At 41.3% G+C, this 22,978-nt stretch overlaps 1 protein-coding gene across 1 annotated transcript in view; it reads left to right on the plus strand.

Annotated features, from left to right (window-relative positions):
• Positions 1-22,978, plus strand: part of LOC129405560 (low-density lipoprotein receptor-related protein 2-like) — a 67,900-nt gene that overhangs the window by 24,711 nt on the left and 20,211 nt on the right. Inside the window, exons 13-18 of the mRNA XM_055141476.1 lie at positions 936-1,160; positions 9,543-9,854; positions 12,239-12,451; positions 15,016-15,210; positions 16,872-16,948; positions 22,044-22,282. Coding sequence (XP_054997451.1) covers positions 936-1,160; positions 9,543-9,854; positions 12,239-12,451; positions 15,016-15,210; positions 16,872-16,948; positions 22,044-22,282 — 1,261 coding nt within the window. The remainder of the gene's footprint in view (positions 1-935; positions 1,161-9,542; positions 9,855-12,238; positions 12,452-15,015; positions 15,211-16,871; positions 16,949-22,043; positions 22,283-22,978) is intronic.

Here is a 22,978-nt window from a genome sequence, read left to right on the forward strand (position 1 = left end):
TAATTAATTTTACAACAGAAAAATATAACTTATACCACTAAGTTTTTTTGTTTGTTTGTTTTGCTTTTTGGGTCACACCTGGCTATACACAGGTGTTATCCTGGCTCATGAACTCAGGAATAACTCCTGGCAGTGCTCAGGGAGCCATATGGGATACTGGGAATCAAACCCTGGTTGACCGTGTGCAAGACTAATGCCCTACCCACTGTGCTATTGCTCCAGCCCCACCAGTAAGCTTTATACAAAAAACTAACAACTAAATTGGTATGAGAAATAAACCTTCTATAAAATTATTTATACTGTGGATCCTGGCATAAATATAAACACAGCTTCTATTTCAATGTTATTGACCAAGTGTCATGTTGCTATTTTATCTTCAAAATATTAAAGGTTAAATAATGCATTGAACGTCTCTTTCCAAATTACTTGATTTGTTTCCCCATAGAATGTTTTAAGAAGAAATGTGAATGTGTTCATGTTCTAATTTACAGGGAATGTGATCAAGGTGTCATAAGCTATTGAGCTAAATCTGGTTCAGCAAAAATCATATTTTAATACCATAAATACAATCATTGGAAATACTTTGGTATCTTTGTAAAAATTAGGCAATTGCATATAAAAATCTTTATGCTGAGAATTGTGAGCTATAAGCAAGTGTTCAGTGACATTATGGAGTTAATTGGAGCCTCCCACGAGGCCTAGCCCTCATGATATTGCCCAGATCTTTCAGCAGAGATGTTGGTGTTGCTTTCACTTGTCCAGGTAACTCTCTTCTCTGAGGAAGCTAGGGCATGTACATATGTGCTCCAGAAAAGGACTCCAAAAGATCGTGCTCTCTTATCTCAGCATGAGGGAAGAGAGGATTTGCTCCAGATGGGAACATGGGGTGTACCTGATAACTGGTAAATGAACACATCTTTCCTTTTTCCTGGTAGAGTTAAAACTTGTGTTTTCTTCGGGAAAACGTCTCTACTTGTTGAAAGTTGGCTTTATGGGAACCTCTATAGAGAGAACTTTAGTTCAGGAGCAACCTTGGAATATCTATTTATTGGATATTGATTGGAAAAGAAACCTCATCTACTGGGCTAATGCCCAGGGTCACCTGTTCCGCTCAACTGTCTTTTCAAGGGAAAAGCAAGAGATTTGGAAAGAGCCCCCAGGTAAGTTAGACTACTTGGAGAAGGTGTTCCCCTTTACAGTATGACTCAAAGATTAACTAGGGTAAGAAAATAATCACTGCTAGATTTTTTTATCTGAGTCAACCTTAATATAAAAAAAGATCTGAAATTATCTGTATTGCTGATTTACCCTTGTTCCTGTAACACATATGCAGACTGTTAAAAGGCTACACGTGGTAGGAGCCAGTAACAAGGCTTTTAAAGGCTTCTTTCCCCTGGCTTTGAGTCTGGGTAGAGTAGAAAGGAAGCTTAAGTTCAATTTTGCATTGCAGATTTTTAAAGGCTTTTTTAGAAATAATTTGTAATGCAGATTTTGGTGTGAACTAGTAACATTTTCTTAATATGGTAATATATATTTCTCTCCTCTCCCACATTTCTAAATGCCATACTCCACCCTCTAACTTCCTTTATTCAGTCTAAATGCAAACATCTATGCTATTAAATAAAAAGTCAGACTTGAGTTTGAGTCTAGGCATTTGATTTCTAAGACTCTATGTGTTATGTATCATTTAAGTACCTATAGGGCAAAGTAAGCTTTGCCCTATAAAGTGCTTTATTCAAATACATATCCTGAAACATCCTGTGACATTCTCCCCCTAAGAACTGTAGTTGAGCACTGGTCTGGCACATAGGAATTCCAATACCTGACCTCGAGAACCTTCAGAAGAAATTGTGTGTGGCAGATGCCTGGAGACCTTGATTGTGAATTTCTTTCCATTTGATTGAAATGCTGTCTTTCCCATTAATTTCTGTGTCAAATAGACTGACCATTTTACTTATAGTCACTTAAGCCGAATATTCAAGAACTGTGTAGGTGATTGTGAAATTATAGGCGATATGTCAAACGACTTCTACCTCTGGTTCCTGACATAGACCTTTGAATTACTTGACTCACAGCATCATCTGACATTGAGCTTTTAAAGCCCAATTATTTTCCAATTATGTGATTTTTGGTTGGTTCTAATATATGAGTTAGTCAGCAGAGAGACTTAATCATGATTAGAAACTAAGAACTTGAGTCCTATCCTTATTCTCTGGAGAGGGGAGAGGAGCTGAAAATGGAGCTAGTAATCCACTTTGTCTCCGTAATGAAGATCCATAAATATTTCAAAAGTACCAGGTTCAGAAACCCTCTGTGTAAGTGGCAACATTTTTGCAGGGAGAGAGGCATACCGTAACTCTACAGTGCCAGGGAGCCTGTGTCTGGAACCTCCTGGATGTTGCCCCGTGCATCCCTTTAGCTCATTAGCTCTATTATTTTCACCATAGCTCCCCAAATTTATATGGCCTACTTTCATAGAAAAGAAAATCACTCAAAGATAGAGATACAATGCAGTGGGCAGGGTACCTGTTTTGCATGCCGTTGACCCAAGCTTAATCCTTGTTTGACACCCTGTTTGGTTCTTGATGCCAGGAGTGATTCCTAAGCACAGTGTCAGGAGTAAGACCTGAGCATCATTGTGTATGACAGGGAAGAAAGAAATAAAGAAATAAAGAAAGGAAGGAAGGAAGGAAGGAAGGAAGGAAGGAAGGAAGGAAGGAAGGAAGGAAGGAAGGAAGGAAGAAAGAAAGAAAGAAAGAAAGAAAGAAAGAAAGAAAGAAAGAAAGAAAGAAAGAAAGAAAGAAAGAAAGAAGAAGGAAGGAAGGAAGGAAGGAAGGAAGGAAGGAAGGAAGGAAGGAAGGAAGAAAGAAAGAAAGAAAGAAAGAAAGAAAGAAAGAAAGAAAGAAAGAAAAGAAAGAAAGAAAGAAAGAAAGAAAGAAAGAAAGAAAGAAAGAAAGAAGGGAGGGAGGGAGGGAGGGAGGGAGGGAGGGAAGGAGGGAGGGAAGGAAGGAAGGAAGAAAAGAAGGAAGGAAGGAAGGAAGGAAGGAAGGAAGGAAGGAAGGAAGGAAGGAAGGAAGGAAGGAAGGAAGGAAGGAAGGAAGGAAGGAAGGAAGGAAGGAAGGGTGGGTCACTCAACGTTCCATTTAGAAATCTACCTCTTTAAGCAAATAAACATAAAGCATAATCCCCCAGTTATACCTGAGCTTACTACTGCCCTCAACCTCCATCATTTCAATACCTGCCCCCAGGGGTGTGATAACACACACTTTGGGAAACACAGTCAGACAGTAAATGTGAGTATTCTACTGACTTCTAGAAGTCATTCTAGAAAATTCTTGAACTGAAGGAGGAGGTTGTGAAGGCCCTGGTTTTGTATCATCCAGAGATAAAGGAAACTATCTGGAAATTGAAACAAACATCTAAAGTGAGGACAGTCTTGTGGGATTGAGACTAAGTTATGGGGTCTGGTGCTAACTCTAGGCAGATGGCATCATAATTGAGTAGAATGGTTGACACCAGCTGGTGTTGCAGAATTTCTTTGATGGGAAAGTACCACACATCTGATGTCACAAGTGTTGTGTTAGAAATAAAGGAGACACATAGGAATGTTTTTACTGTGTAGTGGCTAAATCTTTTTTACAGAACCAAGCAGGTCTCTTATAGTAGTAATCCACTTCTCTCCTGATACTTGGTCTATCTCTATATCATTCCAGAAGCTCCTTACAACCCATAGGCATACCGCTTTCAGCTTATCATTACATCAAAGTGTACTGAAGTCAGTGTTTTCTCTTTGGTATATTAATCTTATCCTCACATTGAAAATGGAGACTAGAAATGATAAATAAAATTCTGAATGAGTTGGGGACGGAGTTTCAGTCTTCTGTTTTAGGAAATTGTGCATATCTGAAGACCCTTCTATGACCCTGGCCCTGGGGAGATGATACAGCCCTGCATCTATGAACACTGAAGCTCAAGCTCACTCCAGGATGCACATGTGACCTCTGCAACCGACAGAGTCCCACAGGGCACAGAGAAGCTGGACCAGTGTGGCCAGTGAGTTCTTACCAGCTTGCAAATCCCAAAAAATCCCTCTGCTGGGCAGGACTGTCTTAAGGAATGTGGAAAGGATTCCAAGGTCAAATTCTCTTCAAGTCTCCTGATAAGTAAGAGGGAGGAAGAGTAGAGAATCATGGCCATGCTAACACCCAAGGAGTAACAGTCTTATCTCTCATGAGGTACTGTGTCTCCTCTACTCCTTCACCTGAGTCCCACTTCCATACCGGGTCTGTTTGTCAACATTCCCGGTAGTTAATATATGCATTCCCAATATAATGCCCAGGGGTGGACTAAGATATATTTAACAGCCATCTCTCTAAACAGCAGAGGTGGAGGCAGGGCACAAGGTATGAATATAAACAGATACATTCATTTATAATAAAATTTTCTATAGGAGGGGCTTATAACAAAATTTCTAAATATCAAAAGATCAACAGTTATAAACATAAATATTTTTTATTCTGAAATTACTATATCCCACTTATTTTTAGATGGCTATAGATACAAGAATTCAAAATATAAAGGCAATGTAAAAAGACACCTCACAGACAGAGAATATTTGCCAGCCATTCATTTGACAGAGGGTTACAGAACACTTAACACTTAGGGTTATAAAAACTTAACAAGAAAACAAAAGCCAATCCCATGAAAATATGGGGAGAAGTGATAAACAGATACTTCCTCAAAGGAGACATAAAGATGGTCCATAAGTATCTGGAAAAAAAAAATGGTCTCTTATCACTTGTCACCAGGAAAATAAAAATTGAAACAACAATGAGGTATCACACTGGAGAGACACACGTTACAGAGAATGAAAATAATCAGTGTTGGAGTGGGTGTGGAGGAGAAAAGAAGTTCTCACCCACTGATGGTAGGAATGTCGGCTGGTTCAATCTTTTGGGAAAACAATACGGATTCCTTAAAGAAATCAAGAATTGAACTTCCATGTGACCCAGCAACTCCGCTTCTTGACATCTACCCAAAAAGCCCCAAATCTGCTCAGAAAAGACATCTGCACTTCGATGTTCATTGCAGCACTATCAACAATGCTCAAAAAATGGAAACAGGGGCTGGAGCAATAGCATAGCGGTAGGGCATTTGCCTTGCACGCGGCCGACCTGGGTTCAATTCCCAGCATCCTATATGGTCCCCTGAGCCAGGAGTAATTCCTGAGTGCAAAGCCAGGAGTAACCCATGTGCATCGCCAGGTGTGACCCAAAAAGCAAAAAAAAAAAAAAAGTAAACAACCTGAATATTCAAGAATAGATAAATGAATAAAGAAGTATCCCATTGCATATATATGGTATATATACTCAGCTATAAGAAAAGGCAAATTATACCATTTTTCTGCCACATGGATTGAACTAGAGGGTGTTATGCTCAGTGAAGCCAGTTAGAAGAGTGGCAGATATAGAATGACCTCTCACAGAGAGGAAATATGAAGACGCATAGTAAGGGCCAAATGGCCAAAGACAATAGAACCCGAGAACTGGTCTACATAACTGAGTTTATTAGGGCAGGGTGACAGCGAGGAATTAGAGGAGAGTGTAGGAAAGAGGGACCCAAGATACTGGTGGGAAATGCAGACTCTCTGGAGAAGGACATGGTGTTGCAACACTATATGCATGGAACCCTATTAGTAACAGTATTGTAAATTATGATAAATATTTTTTTTAAAGAAGTCAGTTGGGGATGGAGGGATAGCACAGCGGGTAGGGCATTTGCCTTGCACGCAGCCAACCCGGGTTCGATTCCCAACATCCCATACGGTTCCCTGAGCACCGCCAGGGGTAATTCCTGAGTGCAGAGCCAGGAATAACCCCTGTGCATCGCTGGGTGTGACCTAAAAAGAAAAAAAGAAAAGAAGGCAGTTGATGGTGGAATTCAATCAATACTTACCAAAATTCAATTGTGAGTACCTGCTTGATTACTATAATTTGGCAAGTTAATGAGTTTAACCAACACTAAGTTAAATCCTAATGTGAATGTTGTTTGATATTTTTGTTTATGTAAACATGGGAGAATAATGTAAAACAATGAAGAGAAATTGGGACTAGTTTATCAGTATCATAATTGACTTCCCTGCAGAACAGGATAATAGTTTTTAAATAGTGGAAAACCATTTCCTCAATCTTTTCTGGTACTTAACAAAATGGGTAAAGGGAGCTGGTTTCTTTTTTTTTTTTTTTTTGTGTCACACCTGGCGATGCACAGGGGTTAGTCCTGGCTCTGCACTCAGGAATTACCCCTGGCCGTGCTCAGGGGACCATGTGGGATGCTGGGATTTGAACCCGGGTCGGCCGCGTGCAAGGCAAACGCCCTACCCGCTGTGCTATCTCTCCAGCCCCGGGAGCTGGTTTCTTGATGTAGAATAAAAACTAGATGAGGTGGTGATCACAGACATGCTGAAGTATTTCTGTGCACTTTATATGTACATTTGAGAAGAAATAAATAAGCAAGAGGTTAGAAAGAGTGTGCGGGGATAATGTGTTTGTTTGCATGCAGCCTACTCCTATTCGGTCCCTGAGCACCAACAGGAGTGACTCCTGAGAAGAGCCATGAATAGCCCCCAAGTACCACAGGGTGTGGCTCAAAAAATAAATAAGTTAAAGTAACTTTTAGATTTTAAGAACAAGATACAGGTCACCAGAGACAAAAGGGTATAGGAAAGTTAAATAAAAGGGTTAATACATGGTGGTACACGGAAGCTAGACTTTTGATTGATAGAGGTCATAATGTAGCAATATGCTGTCTTTCTGAAACCTCTGTATTATAAACCAATGTCAATTCAATATAAATTTTATTTTATTTTATTTATTTATTTTGCTTTTTTGGTCATACCCGGCGATGCACAGGGGTTACTCTTGGCTCATGCACTCAGGAATTACTCCTGGCAGTGCTTGGGGACCATATGGGATGCTGAGAATAAAACCCAGGTTGGCCGCGTGCAAGGCAAATGCCCTACCCTCTGTGCTATCGCTCCAGCCCCTCAATACAAATTTTAAATAAAATAGCAAAAATCAAGGTGAAAATGTATTACTTAAGGGGCTAGAGTGGTAGTACAGCAGGTGGAAGTTTACCTTGTGTGCAGCCAACCCAGGTTCAATCCCCAGCATCTCATATGGTGCCCCAAGCACCACCAGATGCAATTAATTACCAGGAGTAATTCCTGAGTATAGAGCCAGGAGTAACCCCTGAGTATCTCTAGGTGTGATCCCAAAAGCCGGAAAAAAAAAAGGTAGTACTTAAAATACACAGCACAGTAAATTTCCTTTGCAATATTAATATTTTCTCATCTCTTAGAATCTAGACCAGAGCTGTTGAGCTGTGTTAAAGTTCAGATCATAAATATTTTTGGTTGTTTAAGAATGCTCTCATTGTATATTTTATCCTAAAGGGAGCCACAGGCAATATGTGAGTAAATAGTCTTGGCTATGTACCACTGACATTAGTTTCATGTCTTGTAGGGCTAAAACACATGCTGTGCATGCATACATGAGGTGTGGGTTGTATCCCAAGGAGCACAATGAGGGGCAAGCCCAAATCAATTCACTGGAAGTAGCCCTTAAGCACTGCTAGATGAACCCCCTCCCCGCTCTCACATCCCCTCTCCCAAAGAAACTTTTTTCAAGCTTCAAAAACAGGTCATAAATTGAATTTAGCCCATTAAACTCAAATGAATGCTAACTTGTAGGATTTCCTTCCTTCCCCTCTCTCTCTCCCTCCCTCTCTCCCTCCCTCTCTTACTCCTTCTCTCCCTCTCTCCCTCTCTCCCTCCCTCTCTCCCTCTCTCCCTTCCTCCCTACTTCCCTCCCTCCCTCCCTCTCTCCCTTCCTCCCTACTTCCCTCTCTCCCTTCCTCTCTACTTCCCTCTCCCTCCCTCCCTCCCTCCTTCCCTCCCTCCCTCCCTCCCTCCCTTCCTTCCTTCCTTCCTTCCTTCCTTCCTTCCTTCCTTCCTTCCTTCCTTCCTTCCTTCCTTCCTTCCTTCCTTCCTTCCTTCCTTCCTTCCTCCCTTCCTTCCTCCCTCCCTCCCTCCTTCCCTCCTTCCCTCCTTCCCTCCTTCCTTCCTTCCTTCCTTCCTTCCTTCCTTCCTTCCTTCCTTCCTTCCTTCCTTCCTTCCTTCCTTCCTTCCTTCCTTCCTTCCTTCCTTCCTTCCTCAAAGTGCTTGGGTGCTACTTCCCAGGAAGTACGTGGTGTTTTCCTCAATGGTACTGGGGAATGATAGTGCCAGACATTAAACTGGGGCCCCTTGTGTGCGAAGCCTGTGCTCCAGCCTTTTTAGCTATCTCTCCAACCCTGTGTTTGCCAATTTGCTCTTGTTACTGTTAAAACTATTTCCATGGTCTCAGATTTTAAATCACTGATACCACATCACAGAGTATGAAACTACGAAGGAGTGTGAGTACCAAACCTTTACATTGAATTTCCCTCTTGAAGATAGAATCAATGTGAGCACTGATGCAGTAAAATGTTGGCAAATAATTGGTTTGAGGGTTCCATTTGGACTATGATTTACTTAAGTTAGGTCACTTAGTTTAGAATAATGGTAATGCAGAACAATAAATCTTTAGAATTCTTGGATTTGTGCGGCAGTTTTGAGTTTGTGCAAGTAGCTCCAGCCCAGTGCTCTAAACAACACTGTCTCAACTTATCAAGCATATTAACTTTATTCCTCTAACAACACAGAGAATGTTGTCCCTACTGTTGAAATGCAAGAACAGAAGCACAGAAATTCATTGACACTACATTATAGAATAGTTTCAGAGAGACGGTCTGCCTTACAAGCCTAGTAATGCACTTAACCTTTAAAAAAATGCTATATCACATCTCAGAGTAGCTAACCTAGCTTGGGCCCAGTCTGCAAGCTAGCGCTAGTGAGTGGGAAGATAGTAAGATCTGTGCTCAAGAGTTTTGTGGCTACTTGGTTCACACTTAAAATGCCTCGTGGCTTTAAATATATATACTTGCTTCTTACAATATCATGCACTTGATGTCTTCTGGTTGTAGATGCCTCCACTCTCCTTCCACTTTATCTTCCATCCCACCCTTGTCACTTGAGTTCAATCTCTACCAAAACAATTCAGTGCTAGATGCTTTATACATAATTGATTTGTTTTTATATTTAACCTTTGAAGAAGAAATGTGAATAAGAGTTGCAGTCCTGCATTTAAATGCCACTTTGTTGTCTAGCCTATAAATGCAGTGACTTTTACCCTGTCAGGTGGTCATGAGAATCGAATGAGCTCACATACAGGTGAAGTGATAAAACTGAATTAGCATCATGGGGCCATCATGAGAATGAGGAGTTAGATTAGTTAAGAACTAACAAATGTAGCTTCTTTCCATTCCCTCCATTTTTGTCTCTTCCATCATTCATCGGAAACTTAATGGCATTGCTGAATGTCTTTCATAATGGGAATGACTGGCCTGCCTTCCTCTCTCCTTTCTTCCCTCATTCCACCTCTCCCTCCCTTTCATTCTTACAGTCTGTTCAGCAAATGTGGACATAGCAACTGGGAACTTGTACTGGCTTCCCTGTGACAGAAGCACCATTCGGAAGACTATGATGTCTGACCATGACACACATACCCTCCACAGAACTGGCAGCATTATACTGCACCTTCTTCTTGATTGGCCCAAGAGGATGCTCTACTGGGTAGAAAGTGGGAAGCACCTGCAAAGTATGACCTTTGATGGCAAAAGGAGACAGGAAGTCTGGAGCGGCACCTGGACAGCAGACACTCACATGGCCTTAGACCTTGGTTCATCTAGCATCCTCTGGGTGACCAAAGGGCTAGGTAAGCACCAAACAGTAGTGCAGCTGGAAGAAACGTAAGGACAGATTTTAGTATAATAATCTTAGTCCTTCTTAGAGTTTGCTAGAGTTTCAACTTGTGATTTCCATAGATGGAAGCTTGGCACAAACTCAGTTCTCAAGCTATATGTCTAGAATTAAAATTTAAAGCAGAAGATTTTGGAAATAAATTTTTGTTTGTTTTGTTTTTGGACCACATCTGGTGGTCCCAGGGCTCTACTCTCAGGGATCAATCCTGGAGAGCTCAGGGGACCATACTGGGTTCCAGGGATCAAACTCAGTCAAGGCTCTACCTGCTGTACCCAGATGTAAAGTTTTAATAACTTCTGCAGTTTTTAGAATTTGTTTAAACTTTGTGAGTGCAAACTGCCATTTTAAGAAAAGTATGAATAGTGCTGTTATAACATGATAAGAAAATAATACCGTTGTATCCAACTTAGGCAACCTTCCCACTCAGAAGCCATCTTTGAGGGCTGACAGAACTTGGTGATGGTGGATGTTTAATGTACATGAATACAGTAAGGAAACATCTGCTTGTTACATTTACCAGGTTTCAGCCTGTACTAGAGCTCTCAATGCTACCTTGTAAAGAAGCCTGGGCTGTATACTCAATGGAATACTACAGTTATCAGAAAAGATAAACTGCCTTCTGTAACAACTTGGATGAAACTTGAAGTGATTTTGCTAAGCAAAATAAGTCGGAAATTGAAGAAAAATAAATGATTTAATTTATAAGATGAATGTAAACAGAGCATAAAAATAACTCTTAGGCTCTGTGATAACTATAGTGACCAAAGAGGAGGGGAAAATGAGGGTGAGAAGAATGGATAGAGGAGGTCAATTTGAGACTGTGAATAGCACTAGAATTTTGGTGATGGTGCAGTGAACTACTTACATTCATTAAGTTCTGAAGCTCTACTCCCAAATTTTATGTAGTATCATAAATTATGGTAAATGCTTGAATCATCATTGGGGTTTTGTTGTAACACATGCAATATTCAGGAGCTATTCTTGGCTCTGTGCTCAGAGTGACCCTTGGTGATGCTCAGTGGAACATATGTGGTGCTAGGGATTGAACCAGGGCTCCTGCTCTTTCCTTCCAACCTATCAATATTCAGTATCATTAGCAAATTAAATTTTTATAATCAAATTTAAATAAATGATCCCTTGGAGTGTGCGGCTACATTTGCGGCCATGCAGGATCTCAAACTCTACACCACTGTTATTTTTTTCAATTTTTTAATGAATTACTGTGAGACACAGTTATAAAACTATAAAAAATATAGTTTTGTGCTTATATTTCAGTCATACAATGATGGAGTACCCATCCCTCCATCAATGCCCATTCTCCACCACCAATGTTCCCAGTATCCCTCCCCCCATCACCCCCCACCTCTCACCTCTGTGGCAGGTGGATTCCCTTTTACTCTATCTCTCCTTTAGGGTGTGTGGTTTGCAATGCAGGTGTTAAGTGTCCATCTTGTTTGGTCTACAGTCTACTTTCAGCACACATCTCCCATCCCAAGCAGGTTCTCCAAGCATCCTCTACTTGGTGGTCCCTTCTCTATCTGAGCTGCCTTTTCTCCCAGCATGTGAGGCCAGCTTCCAAGCTGTGGCATAATCCTCCTGATCCTTATCTCTACTATCCTTGGGTGTCTTTCTCCCATTTTGTTACTTTGTATTCCACAAATGACTGAAGTCTTCCTATGTCTGTCCCTCTCCTTCTGATTCATTTCACTTACCACTTATATGCAAATTTCATGACCATCTTTTCTAACAGCTGCATAGTATTCCATTGTCTACACTACTATTATACCAGGAGTAGCACACCACATTGGATGGGATGTATAGTAAAAGGCAACCATTCTCAATAAAGATAATATTAAGGCTTAATCTGTAGCAACATGTTAGTAGTCTTTTATACAAGGGTTTAATGACTCCAGGGTGAGATACAACAATCTTACACACTTTCTTCTAAGAAAATATTTTTTGATCATTTATATAAATTACTCATAACAAGCAACATAAAATAAATTATTTAGGGCCTGCTGTTGGGGCAGGCTTGTGTGGTTCAGAAAATTGGAAATAATGGTGTTGGGAGGGTGTAATGGTGGTGGGATTGGTGTTGGAATACTGAATATAATAAGTCATTATGAACAACTTTACACAAATAAAATTAAATTGAAATTAATAGATAAATGATTCCTTGGGTTATCATAAAAAATTCAAACCTATAGAGCATGATAGAAAACTCTGTGCTAATTTTCTATTTAAATACATTAAAATGAAACTTCATGATGCTTGTGCCTCACCACGGTGGCGGGTCACTTATCCTGCATCAGTTCATAAGACTTGACTCTTCCTTAGGGGTGCAAAGTCTAAGTCTCCTAAAAAATAGAACGTACACCTTGAGCAAAAACTGGAGTGACGGGCTACTGGCTGCGCATGCGCCCTACCTGGTGACTACGAACAGAGCAGCCCTCATACTGTGGGATAGGAGGATGCTGGTGCACTTCTCCGTGTCAAAAGAGCCATTTGTAAGGAAGATCGTCATCCTGGCAGAGAATCAGCAGGTTCCAGGCAAGTCTTCCCACTAAACCTGGCTCTTCTCCGTGTGTTTCACTAGAACACTGTGAGTATCGTTCTATTCATGTTGGCTGTACCCCAACCCATAGTTCCACAGATCTTCTCCCTAACTCATCTATGTCAAAGGGAAGAGGAAACATGAGCACGGGTCTCCAAGTGACTAGAGGACTCCAGTATCTTGAATAATTTGACCAAAAGGTCACATACCTGAGCTCATCTTGCTTATGACGTAACAAAATCTTAGTCTGGCAGTAAACAGACCCGTTTAATTGTTCTTAACCAGTTTTCTGAGCTGATTTGACGTAGGAATCCCTTTGTTTAATACAGAGTAATTACATCTGGGAAAAAACCCATTGCGATAGTGATCTGGTTGCCGGGAATAACAGGGCTCTTTTAAAGCTACAGTTTAATCATGCATTAGCCTGACTTAGACGGGTTTACTTACTTCCTTTTCATATAAGGTTTTGGCACAGGCCCCCCAAATCTTATTCTGAATCTTGAGGTTAAAAAATAGAGTCCTATCAAAGAGTTTAAAGGAGCTTTTTAGCAAATGGAAGCTGGAAGTCCCAAGGAAGAGGAGAAAAATGGGACAGCCATTCTTCTGTGTTTCCATTCCATTGAGTTGAGATTTCACTCTTCCTCTTTAGTTCTAATTCTTATACTTATTTTTACTGTCTTAAAGACTATAAGAGGAGGCAGGCATAAGGGAATATGGTGGTGCAGTGAGTCACAAGAAGCTATCTTTTAGCTAACACATCTAACTTTGACGACTATAACAGATCACTAGGTTGCAATTGTTGCTGTGGAGTACTGTAAAAAATTACAAAGGCGCACATGGGGGAGGGTGCGATGATGTGTGTGGTGTGTTGTTCGTGGGCTCTCAGGGTGGCGCTTTCTCTCTCTCTCTCTCTCTCTCTCTCTCTCTCTCACTCTCACTCTCGCTCTCGCTCTCGCTCTCTCTTGCCACTTGCATTCAGTACTCTGGAGCCGCTGTGTATGGACTGGATCCGGATGGCTCCTCCTTGTGCTCTGCTTCTGTGTGTGCTGCTGTGCTCTCTTCTGTCTGTCTCTCTATCTCTGTCTCTGTCTCTGTAGTCTCTCCTCTGGTCTCTTCTGACCTCTCTCTATCTCTGCTTCTGTGTCTTCTCTCTTGCTGCTGTGTCTTCCCTCTCGCTTCTGTGTCTTCTCCTGTGTCTTCTGTCTTACCTCTGTATCTTCTCTCCCACTTAGTCTTAGTTTACATAGCAATTACATAGGGTGGTGACACAAAGGTGGGTTGAACATTAACAAATCAACAAAGAGGGGTAAAACCATTTCTCCAGGAGATTAACAAAATCTCATCTAAGGAGATTACTCCAGATTACTAGGAGATCCATTCAAGGGTAGGATCCAAATAAGGGTGTGTTGCTTTCTTCTTTCCTCAACTAGTAATCCACTTAAATAGTTACAGTAAATTTACTTCTAATATTTCTAGCAATGTCATTCTGTATGAACATAGAAAGAGATATATCAAAGTTAAAGTTTGGTTCTTCCTGAGGACATTCACTATACATTCCAGATCACAGTCCTCAGGTTAGCTTAGTCTTCCTAACTCCGGCAGGGTCCTAGTCTCGTTGTTACTTTTGGATCATGACAGTATTTGTCTATGACCATGCTCTCAACTTATAGTTGAGTATTGTGGCACTTTTCCCTGACCCATTTTGATGCCAGGGTAGTTTATAGCTTGCCCTGAGTCCATTCTGTCCCTCATTGGGACCCTGCTTTTGAGGTGCTAGGAACTAAGGGCAACTGAATTGAGAAAGCAGATGCCCAAGAGTAAATATTATTGGCGTCAATCAGCTCTCAAGTTACAAAGCATAATATTAACTGTCTTCCTGTGTCCATGTAGAAAGGACATTGTTTTAAGGTAAACTGAGTTCCCTGCAGCAAGGCTAAAAGGACAAACTCAATGTTATCCTACAGAGTATTAATTGGTCATTTTTAGTAGTCTAAAATATCTCAACAAATGGGTCTGGTGTGAGAGACATAACTCAGTGAGCTGAGCACATATGCAGTCTGTAGCCTTGCATCGTCCCATGAGCATCACCAGAAACTACACCTGAACACAGAATTGAAATGTACACTGAGCAGCATCAGGTGTGGACTGACCCCTCAAAGACCAAAAACCTCAAAACCAATAAAAAATGCTAAATGTGTGTCAATTTTATGTTGCCCTCTGACCTAGGTGATATGACATGAGACACCATTGTGTGAAACCAGCCTGAAAAAGTCTCAAACATAAAATTTTCTTCATTTTTTATGATCAAACCAGAATCAGAAATAGAAAAAATATTAAAGGCCTGGAAGAATAAAAAATGATTAGATTCAATGAATAATATTAACTGTAGTGCACTTAGTGCAGGAATCTTGACATTGGATGAGTATCACTTTACCTTCCTTTGTGGAAGAAATATGCAGCCCTTCAGGCTTAATATGGTTTCCTCAGGGGGAGACAAGAGACTGCATGTCCATGGGCTTGTTGGAGAGGAGTAACATTCTAGAGTAACTGCTTATTCTAGACCCTGAGGTGGAAGGAGTAGCCCTGAGTACACCACCAACTCCTCCCATCCACGTGCCTCTACTTTGCACCAGCTCCTCTGTCCCCTGTCAGAATGGAAAGGAATGCATTTCTCAGGAGAAGCTCTGTGATGGGAACCCTGACTGTGAGGATGGATCTGATGAAAAGAATTGTTCTCAGATCTGCAATAGACCAGGTATGTCAACACGGTCTGCTCTCAGTTCTGCCCAGGTAAACTGGCTCTGCATTTGAGGTCTATTAGGGATGCCAGGACATTTATTATAGTAATATTTGCCTTCCCTAGGTAAAAATCATGTAGATAAGAGTTAAGTACTAATGTGTGAGAATCCTGACTCTGTGAGTGCCATTTGATTACATTTACATGACATATTTCACCAGGTACAATTTGACCATGGCTTCCTGGCCTCTCACATTCGTCCATTACTCATCTGGCAATGGATTATACAGCACTGGTAAAAATTAACAAGAAAACAAAAAATAACCCCATAAAGATATAGGGGAAGAGATGAATAGAAAATTTCTTCAAGAAGATGTAAAGATGTTCAATAAATAGGTGAAAAAATGCTCTTCATCACTTATCATCAGGGAAGTGCAAATCAAAACAAAAATGATGTCTCACTTAAAACCAGTGAGAGTGGCACACATCACAAAAAACAAAACTATGTTCTTTGGAACATATTAACATATGTTATATTAATATTAATTAATATTAATATAATATATGTTAATATTATGTTAATATTAGCATATTAAGATATTCTTTTTTTAGAAGAATCCAATTTTTAAAAATTTTTAAATTTTTTTGTAGTGAGTCACAGTGAGGGTACAGTTACAGATTCACACCTTTTCGTGCTTGTTTTTCCCTCATGCAATATTTGAGAGCCCATCCCTCCACCAGTGTCCATTCTCCACCATCAATGAACCCAGTATCCCTCCCACTCCCCTATCCCATCCCCCACCCCACCCCACCTCTGTGGTGGGACATTCCAATTTGTTCTCCCTCTCTCCTTTGGGTGTTGTGGTTTGCAGTAGGAGCACTGAGTGGCCATCGTGTTCAGTCTCTAGTCTACTTTCAACACGTATCTCCCTCCCTGCGCAGGATCTCCAATCACATTTTACTTGGTGTTCCCTTCTCTATCTGGGATGACTTTCCCCCAGCGTGTGAGGCCAGCTTCCAAGCTATGGAACCAACCTCCTGGTATTATATACTACTATTCTTGGGTATTAGTCTCCGACTCTCTTGTTTTATATTCCACAGATGAGTGCAATCTTTCTATGCCTGTCCCTCTCTTTCTGGCTCATTTCACTTAGCATGATACTTTCCATGTTAATCCACTTATATAGCATATTAAGATATTCTTTAAAAGCTTTGGATCCTTAGTATTTCAGTATTTAACTTTCTATAATCTGGGCCATAGAACATCCTAAAAGAAAATGTAAAACAGACTTTATAGTGATCCAATGAGTTACTTTAAGAACAAAACAAATATGAAGTCTTTTTATATAAACAGACTGGGTCAGTTTACTATCCTAATCTAAGTACTCTGTGAAAGTTTACTTCTGGATCAACTAAGAGATAGAACTCAAGCAAGTAAGAAGCAGTCTATTTGACAAACTCTAGTTTGCAGGTGAGTCAAAACCTGAAACTCCTCTTTTGCTTTGTATGTGGTTCTAGTTTTTGGCCCCTTCCATTTCAGGCATCTTCCGGTGCCTGGCAGGAGACAAGTGCATTGAGGAGAAATTCCACTGTGATGGGGCTCAGCAGTGCATGGATGGGTCTGATGAGCTGGACTGCTGGAAGCCCATGGAAAATTGCTCTTTGCTCTGTGACAACAGGACTCGCTGTATCCCTAAGTCTTGGCTATGTGATGGCAACCCAGATTGTGCTGACAGAAAAGACGAACAAGGATGTAGTAAGTTCATGAAACTGCCTTGGGGTCTTTAAACCAGGGCCTTTCATCCTTTTATACCCATAGATGAGCACTGGACCGTAGACTGGTGGGTGAAAACCATTGTTTTAAACTATGTTACAGTTGGTTCTCTTTACTCTTAGGACAAATATAGGGTGAGGTTCCTGCAAGTTGCTTGTGAGAACATTTTTGTCAATTCATCAATATTCAGCAGCACATCTAGTTGATTCATTAATGTAGAATTCAACCAGTCACACGTATGTCTGAACAAAGCTTATCCAACACAGATGTTTAGTCTAAAGAATACATAATATACTTCTTATATTGAGAACACTTCAGCACTTCAGGGCTACACTTGGGGGGGCATTTAAACAGCAAAATCACCTGAAAAACCCAGAACTGTGAAAGCATGACTCTAGATGGACTGCAAATGGCCACTTGTTTATAGAGTAAGAACTAAAGCCAGAAGGCAAAGCATACCGTTGTTCAACCTCAGTTGGGAAAATGATTGTCTGGCAACTCACATTTTTGGCTACTTGTGTATATCAGTAAATAACAATGGAAGTGGGTTAGAATTGACTTAGGGAAGGGTTTAAAACCAATTTTAGGGGGCTGGAGAAATAGTACAGGGATTTAGGTGCTTGCCTTGCATTCAGCTGAACCCAGTTCAAATCCCCAGTTTTGCATATGATCCATTGAGCACTGCCAGGAGTGATCACTCAGTACAGATCCAGGAGTAAGAACAGCCATATATGATCCAAAAACCAGAACCCAAACCATCCCAACCATTTTAGTAAATATATGAATGTGTAAATACTGAATCCACAAATAATGAGGATTGAGTTACTACAGATTTAACAGACTAAAGGGCCAGGGTGATAGCATAGTAGGTAAGGCACTTGCTTTGTTGGCCACTGACCTGGGTTTGATCTCCAGTGTCTGGTCCCTGGATGCACAGACAGGAGTGAGCCCTAAGCACAGAGCCAGGAGTAAGCCTGGAGCATTGCTAGATGTGGCACCCACAACTGAGAGATAGAGAAGCAAAGGCAGCACCATGACAGGCTCAAAAAGAAGCCAGAAGAAGCTAGGCCTAGGTTTCGGTTCCAAAATTCCCAGAATTGAGTACAGATTCCTAGAATTCAGTTCTCGAAGTGAGATAGTGAGGTCAACTAAGGTTACCAATCAGGTGCAGATAGGAAAGTTCCCTCTCCCACCATGTAACTCTTTTGTGACTCTTATGTAACTTCGACTTATAACCGATCAGCTAAGTACAGTAGTGAAAGCCCCTCAGACTTCGGACAAAAGTGTGGTTGGTAGAAAGTCCTTGTTACATAATGCCATGGTATTTTTTTTACATGTTACAAAACATGTTACTTTGTTACAAAAGCCCCTTACCTTTTGAGACTCAGGGCCACTCTTTCCAAGGAGGCTGCCACTGTGTTGCTGAGCTGGGCAAGGGCCTTAGCTTGAGTTAGCTGAGATAGGCAATAAGGACATTTTGCTTATTGTATTGCAATTTGTCTTCATGTGATTTTCCTGGGGAGATCTCTGCCAGTTTAACACAACCAAAAGCCATCAGCACCACCAAGAGCTAACAGAATAAGATGAAGAAAACTGAGTTAAAAGGATCTTAGGTATTATTCCTTTACACACCCCACTCAACAGCAGGAAGATTTCCAGGAGCAAAGAACCAATCTGCTTATCAAAGGAAGTATTGTTTTTTTGTCAGCTAAAATCTATTTTCTTGAAGATTTAAATCTGGGTCTTAGGTCTTCTCACATAATGAATCATTTCCTTTGTAGGTGTCAAAGCTTTCCCTGTCTTTGTATTTGTTTATTTGATTTGGGGGTGTGCTCAGGGCACCAGGAAGTGTTGGGGACTAACCCAGGCCTCCTGCGTGGAGTGAACACACTCCAGCTCATTGAACTGTCTGATCTCTCCCATCATTTTCGTAAGATAGGACATCTCTATTTTTTATTCTTCCTAATCACATCCTTTAAAGGTCTTAATCATATTTTGAAATTAGAGTAGAAAGGATAATTTGGAGAACTAAAGAGAGAAGAAGTGGAGACTGGGTTAAGCATGATGGAGTGGAGGGGACTCAGTAGCCAGCACATTGGCTGCACTTGGGGTGTCCGGAAGAAAACTCAACAGGAAGGACAGAAGAAGAGCCAGAAGGACAGTGAACTTCTTAATACCTATTTATACTTTTGCCTGAGACCTAAACCTTTCAGTTTTTAAATTTACTTTTGATTTTTGAGCTCCACCTGGCAATGTTCAGGGCTTGCTCCTGGCTATGTGCTCAGTGATCACTCCTGATGATGCTTAGGGGATCACCTGGAGTGCCGGGGATCTAACCCATGGTGGCCATGGGCAAAGCAAGCACCCTACTCTCTGTAATACAGTAATACAGTTCTGCCCCCCCTTTTTTCTTTTTTTTTTCTTTTTGGGTCTCACTTGGCAATGCACAGAGGTTACTTCTGGCTCTGCACTCAGGAATTACTCCTTGAGGTGCTCAGGGTACCAAATGGGATGCTGGGAATCGAACCCAGGTTGGCTGTGTGCAAGGCAAATGCCGTACCCACTGTGCTATTGCTCCAGCGCCTCCCCACCCATTTTTCTTTTTCTTTTTCTTTTCTTTTATTTTTTTTGGCTTTTTGGGTCACACCCAGCTATGCTCAGGGGTTACTCCTGGCTTTGCATTCAGGAATTACTCCTGGCGGTGCTTGGGGGACCATATGGGATGCCGGGAATCAAACCTGGGTCGGCTGCGTGCAAGGCAAATGCCCTACCCGCTGTGCTATCGTTCCGGCCCCAACCATTTTTCTTTTTAAACACAAATTCATTAATATCTGTCTTTTGGAATGGAATCAAGTTCAAGACTATAAAGGATAGGTATGTTGGATGTAGTGGCAGAATTTTTATTCCCATTAAAAAATGGGAATGTCACCGCCCCCCAATTCTTAAGCCCAAATTTATCAATATCTGTCTTTAGGAATGGAATGAAGTTCAAGAGCATAACAAATAGGTGTGTTGGATGTAGTGGGGGGAATTTTTGTTCCTGTTAAAAAAAATGGGAATGTCACAAAAAATATGGTGACAAAAATGACACTAAGATCTCAGTGTACGTGGCCAAGCAAGTGAAAACAAAGATAAATAAATGGGACTATCTCAAACTAAGAAGCTTCTGCAACTGAAAAGAAACAGTGACCAAAATACAAAGACAATCTACAGAATGGGAAAGGATATTTATGCAGTACCCATCCGATAAAGGGTTGATAACAAGGGTATACAATGCACTGGTTGAACTCCACAAGAAGAAAACTGCCAACCCAATCAAAAAATGGGGTGATGAAATGAACAGAAACTTTTCCAAAGAAGAAATCCGAATGGCTGAGAGGCACATGAGAAAATGTTCAACATCACTAATTATCAGGGAGATGCAGATCAAAACAACAATGAGATATCATCTCACACCACAGAGACTGGCCCACATCCCCAAAAAAAGCAACCGGTGTTGGCGTGGATGTGGGGAGAAAGGGACTCTCCTTCACTGCTGGTGGAAATGCCGACTGGTTCAGCCCTTTTGGAAAACAATATGGACGATTCTCAAAAAGTTAGAAATTGAGCTCCCATTTGACCCAGCAATACCACTCCTGGGAATATATCCCGGAGAGGCAAAAAGGTATAGTAGAGATGACATCTGCATTTCCATGTTCATTGCCGCTCTGTTTACAATTGCCACAATATGGAAAAAACCAGAGTGCCCGAAAACAGATGATTGGCTAAAGAAACTCTGGTATATTTACACAATGGAATACTACGTAGCTGTCATAAAACATGAAGTCATGAAATTTTCATATAAGTGGATCAACATGGAAAGTATCATGCTGAGTGAAATGAGTCAGAAAGAAAGAGACAGACATAGAAAGATTGCACTCATATGTGAATATAAAGTAGCTGAGAGGTACAAGCTTACAATGTTGAGATTCCTGGCAGACATTTCTCTGGACTTAGTTACTAAAATACTAAAATACAGAAATCCAAAACTATGCTGCTGCTAGTGCGGCCTCCTGACCTCATATCTCTTCATTCTCAGCAATGGAAAACAAATTACCAAATGCTTTCTTTTCAGCAGATCGACTTTAGGGGGGAGAAACTCCAAATCAATAATAGTGAATTTTTTTTGTTTAAATATTGAATGTAATCAAAGTAAAGTGAAAGTAAAGTGAAATTTACCAGTTACACATGCGGGGTGGGGGGCTGGGGAGGTGGGGGGAAGGGGGGAGGTATATCGTGATTCTTGGTGGTGGAATATGTGCACTGGTGAAGGGATGGGTGTTTGAGCATTGTATAACTGAGACTTTAACCTGAACGCTTTGTAACTTTCCACATGGTGACTTAATAAAAGAATTAAAAAAAAAAAAGAAAAATGTGCCTGCTATAGAGGCAGGCTGGGGGGGGGTAGAAAGGAAACTAGGGGCATTGATGAAGGGAAATATACACTTTAAAGGGGTTGGTATTAGAACTTTGTACACCTGAAACCCAATTGTGAATAACTTTATATATAATTCACAATGATTAAATAAAAATAATTTTTTAAAGGAAAAAAAAAGATCTCAGTGTAGGGGCTGGAGCAATAGCATAGTTGGGCCGGTGCTTACCCTGCACATGGCCAACCCAGGTTTGATTCCCAGCATTCCATATGGCCCCCCGAGCACCACCAGGAGTAGTTCCTGAGTGCAGAGCTCGGAGTAACCCCTGAGCATTGCCAGGTATGACCCAAAAAGCAAAAAAAGAAAAAAAAAGATCTTAATGTAAAGTCCCAGTGCCCTTCTCCTATCTCCCTTCCCTGTCCCTGTTCTTCTTCCCAAGAACAGAGTGGGTTTTCTAACTCGCTCCTGATTTGAAAACGTGCTTCTTCCTTTTCCTCTTCTGGGTTACTGCTCTTCTCAGAGTTGTCTTTCTGCCCCCAATACATGCTGGGGTTTTGTTCTTATGCTGAGCAGGGAAGATTGGGGAACCTTCACACTGGCTAGCTTGTCCTTCAGCCACTTTAACATCTGCTGGCGTTCTTACCTCAAGCTTTATTTCTCAGGTCACCAAAAATGCAGCCCCTCTGAATTTAGCTGTGAGAGCGGTCAATGCATTCTGTCTTCTCTGCGTTGTGATGGGAAGCGAGACTGCCCTGACCACTCAGATGAAGAGGGCTGCCTTGCTGCCCGGCCCCAGCAGTGCCCAGTGGGGCAGGTCCAGTGCCAGAGGAGCGGAGAATGTGTGTTGGCAGAGTGGAGATGCGACCATGACTTCGACTGCGAAGATGGAACGGATGAGAAGGTGGCTCATTCTTCTTCAGAAAAGTTCATTTCTGATCTCATAGCATTTGCATCCCAGTAGAAGTTTTCCATTGCTGCATGAAAGTCACTTGGCACTACATCCTGAGTGTTCAAACAGCATATTAATATCCACTTGTTGAAAGTCAAACTTTTAAGAGACTTTTCTTTGTTTGGTTTGGGGCAAGATCTGATGGTTCTCAGGGGCTATTCCTGGCTCTGTGCTCTGGAGTGACCCCTGGCAGGGTTTAGGAGACCATAGGTAGTTCCAGAGACTTGAACCAGACTCAGCTACATCTAAGGCAAGTACTTTAACTTCTGTGCTATCTCTGCCATCCCTCCACTCTTTTTATTTTTACTCACAGGAGGTTTGCAAGTGTTAGATCTTGATAGCCATGACTTAAATTCTCAAAAATGTGCCCTAAAGCCCCACTTCATTGACACTTTGGAAGGCTCCACCACCGTACAGGGTGCCTAGGCATCAATCCTACTCTTCCATTGGTTACTTTGTTTGTTTGGATTAGGGGGGTCACATCCTGTGGTGAACAGAGGTCATTACTGGCTCTGTGTGCAGGGGAGATCTCCAGTTGTTCTCTGGGAACCATATGCAGTGCCAGAAATACAGTCAGGGTGGGCAGGATGCTAGGCAAGCGCCTTAACCCGGGCACTATCTCTCCAGTCCTCTACTGCTTACACTGGC

This window comes from Sorex araneus, chromosome 1 (genome assembly GCF_027595985.1).
Source record: "Sorex araneus isolate mSorAra2 chromosome 1, mSorAra2.pri, whole genome shotgun sequence".
Lineage (NCBI taxonomy): Eukaryota > Metazoa > Chordata > Mammalia > Eulipotyphla > Soricidae > Sorex > Sorex araneus.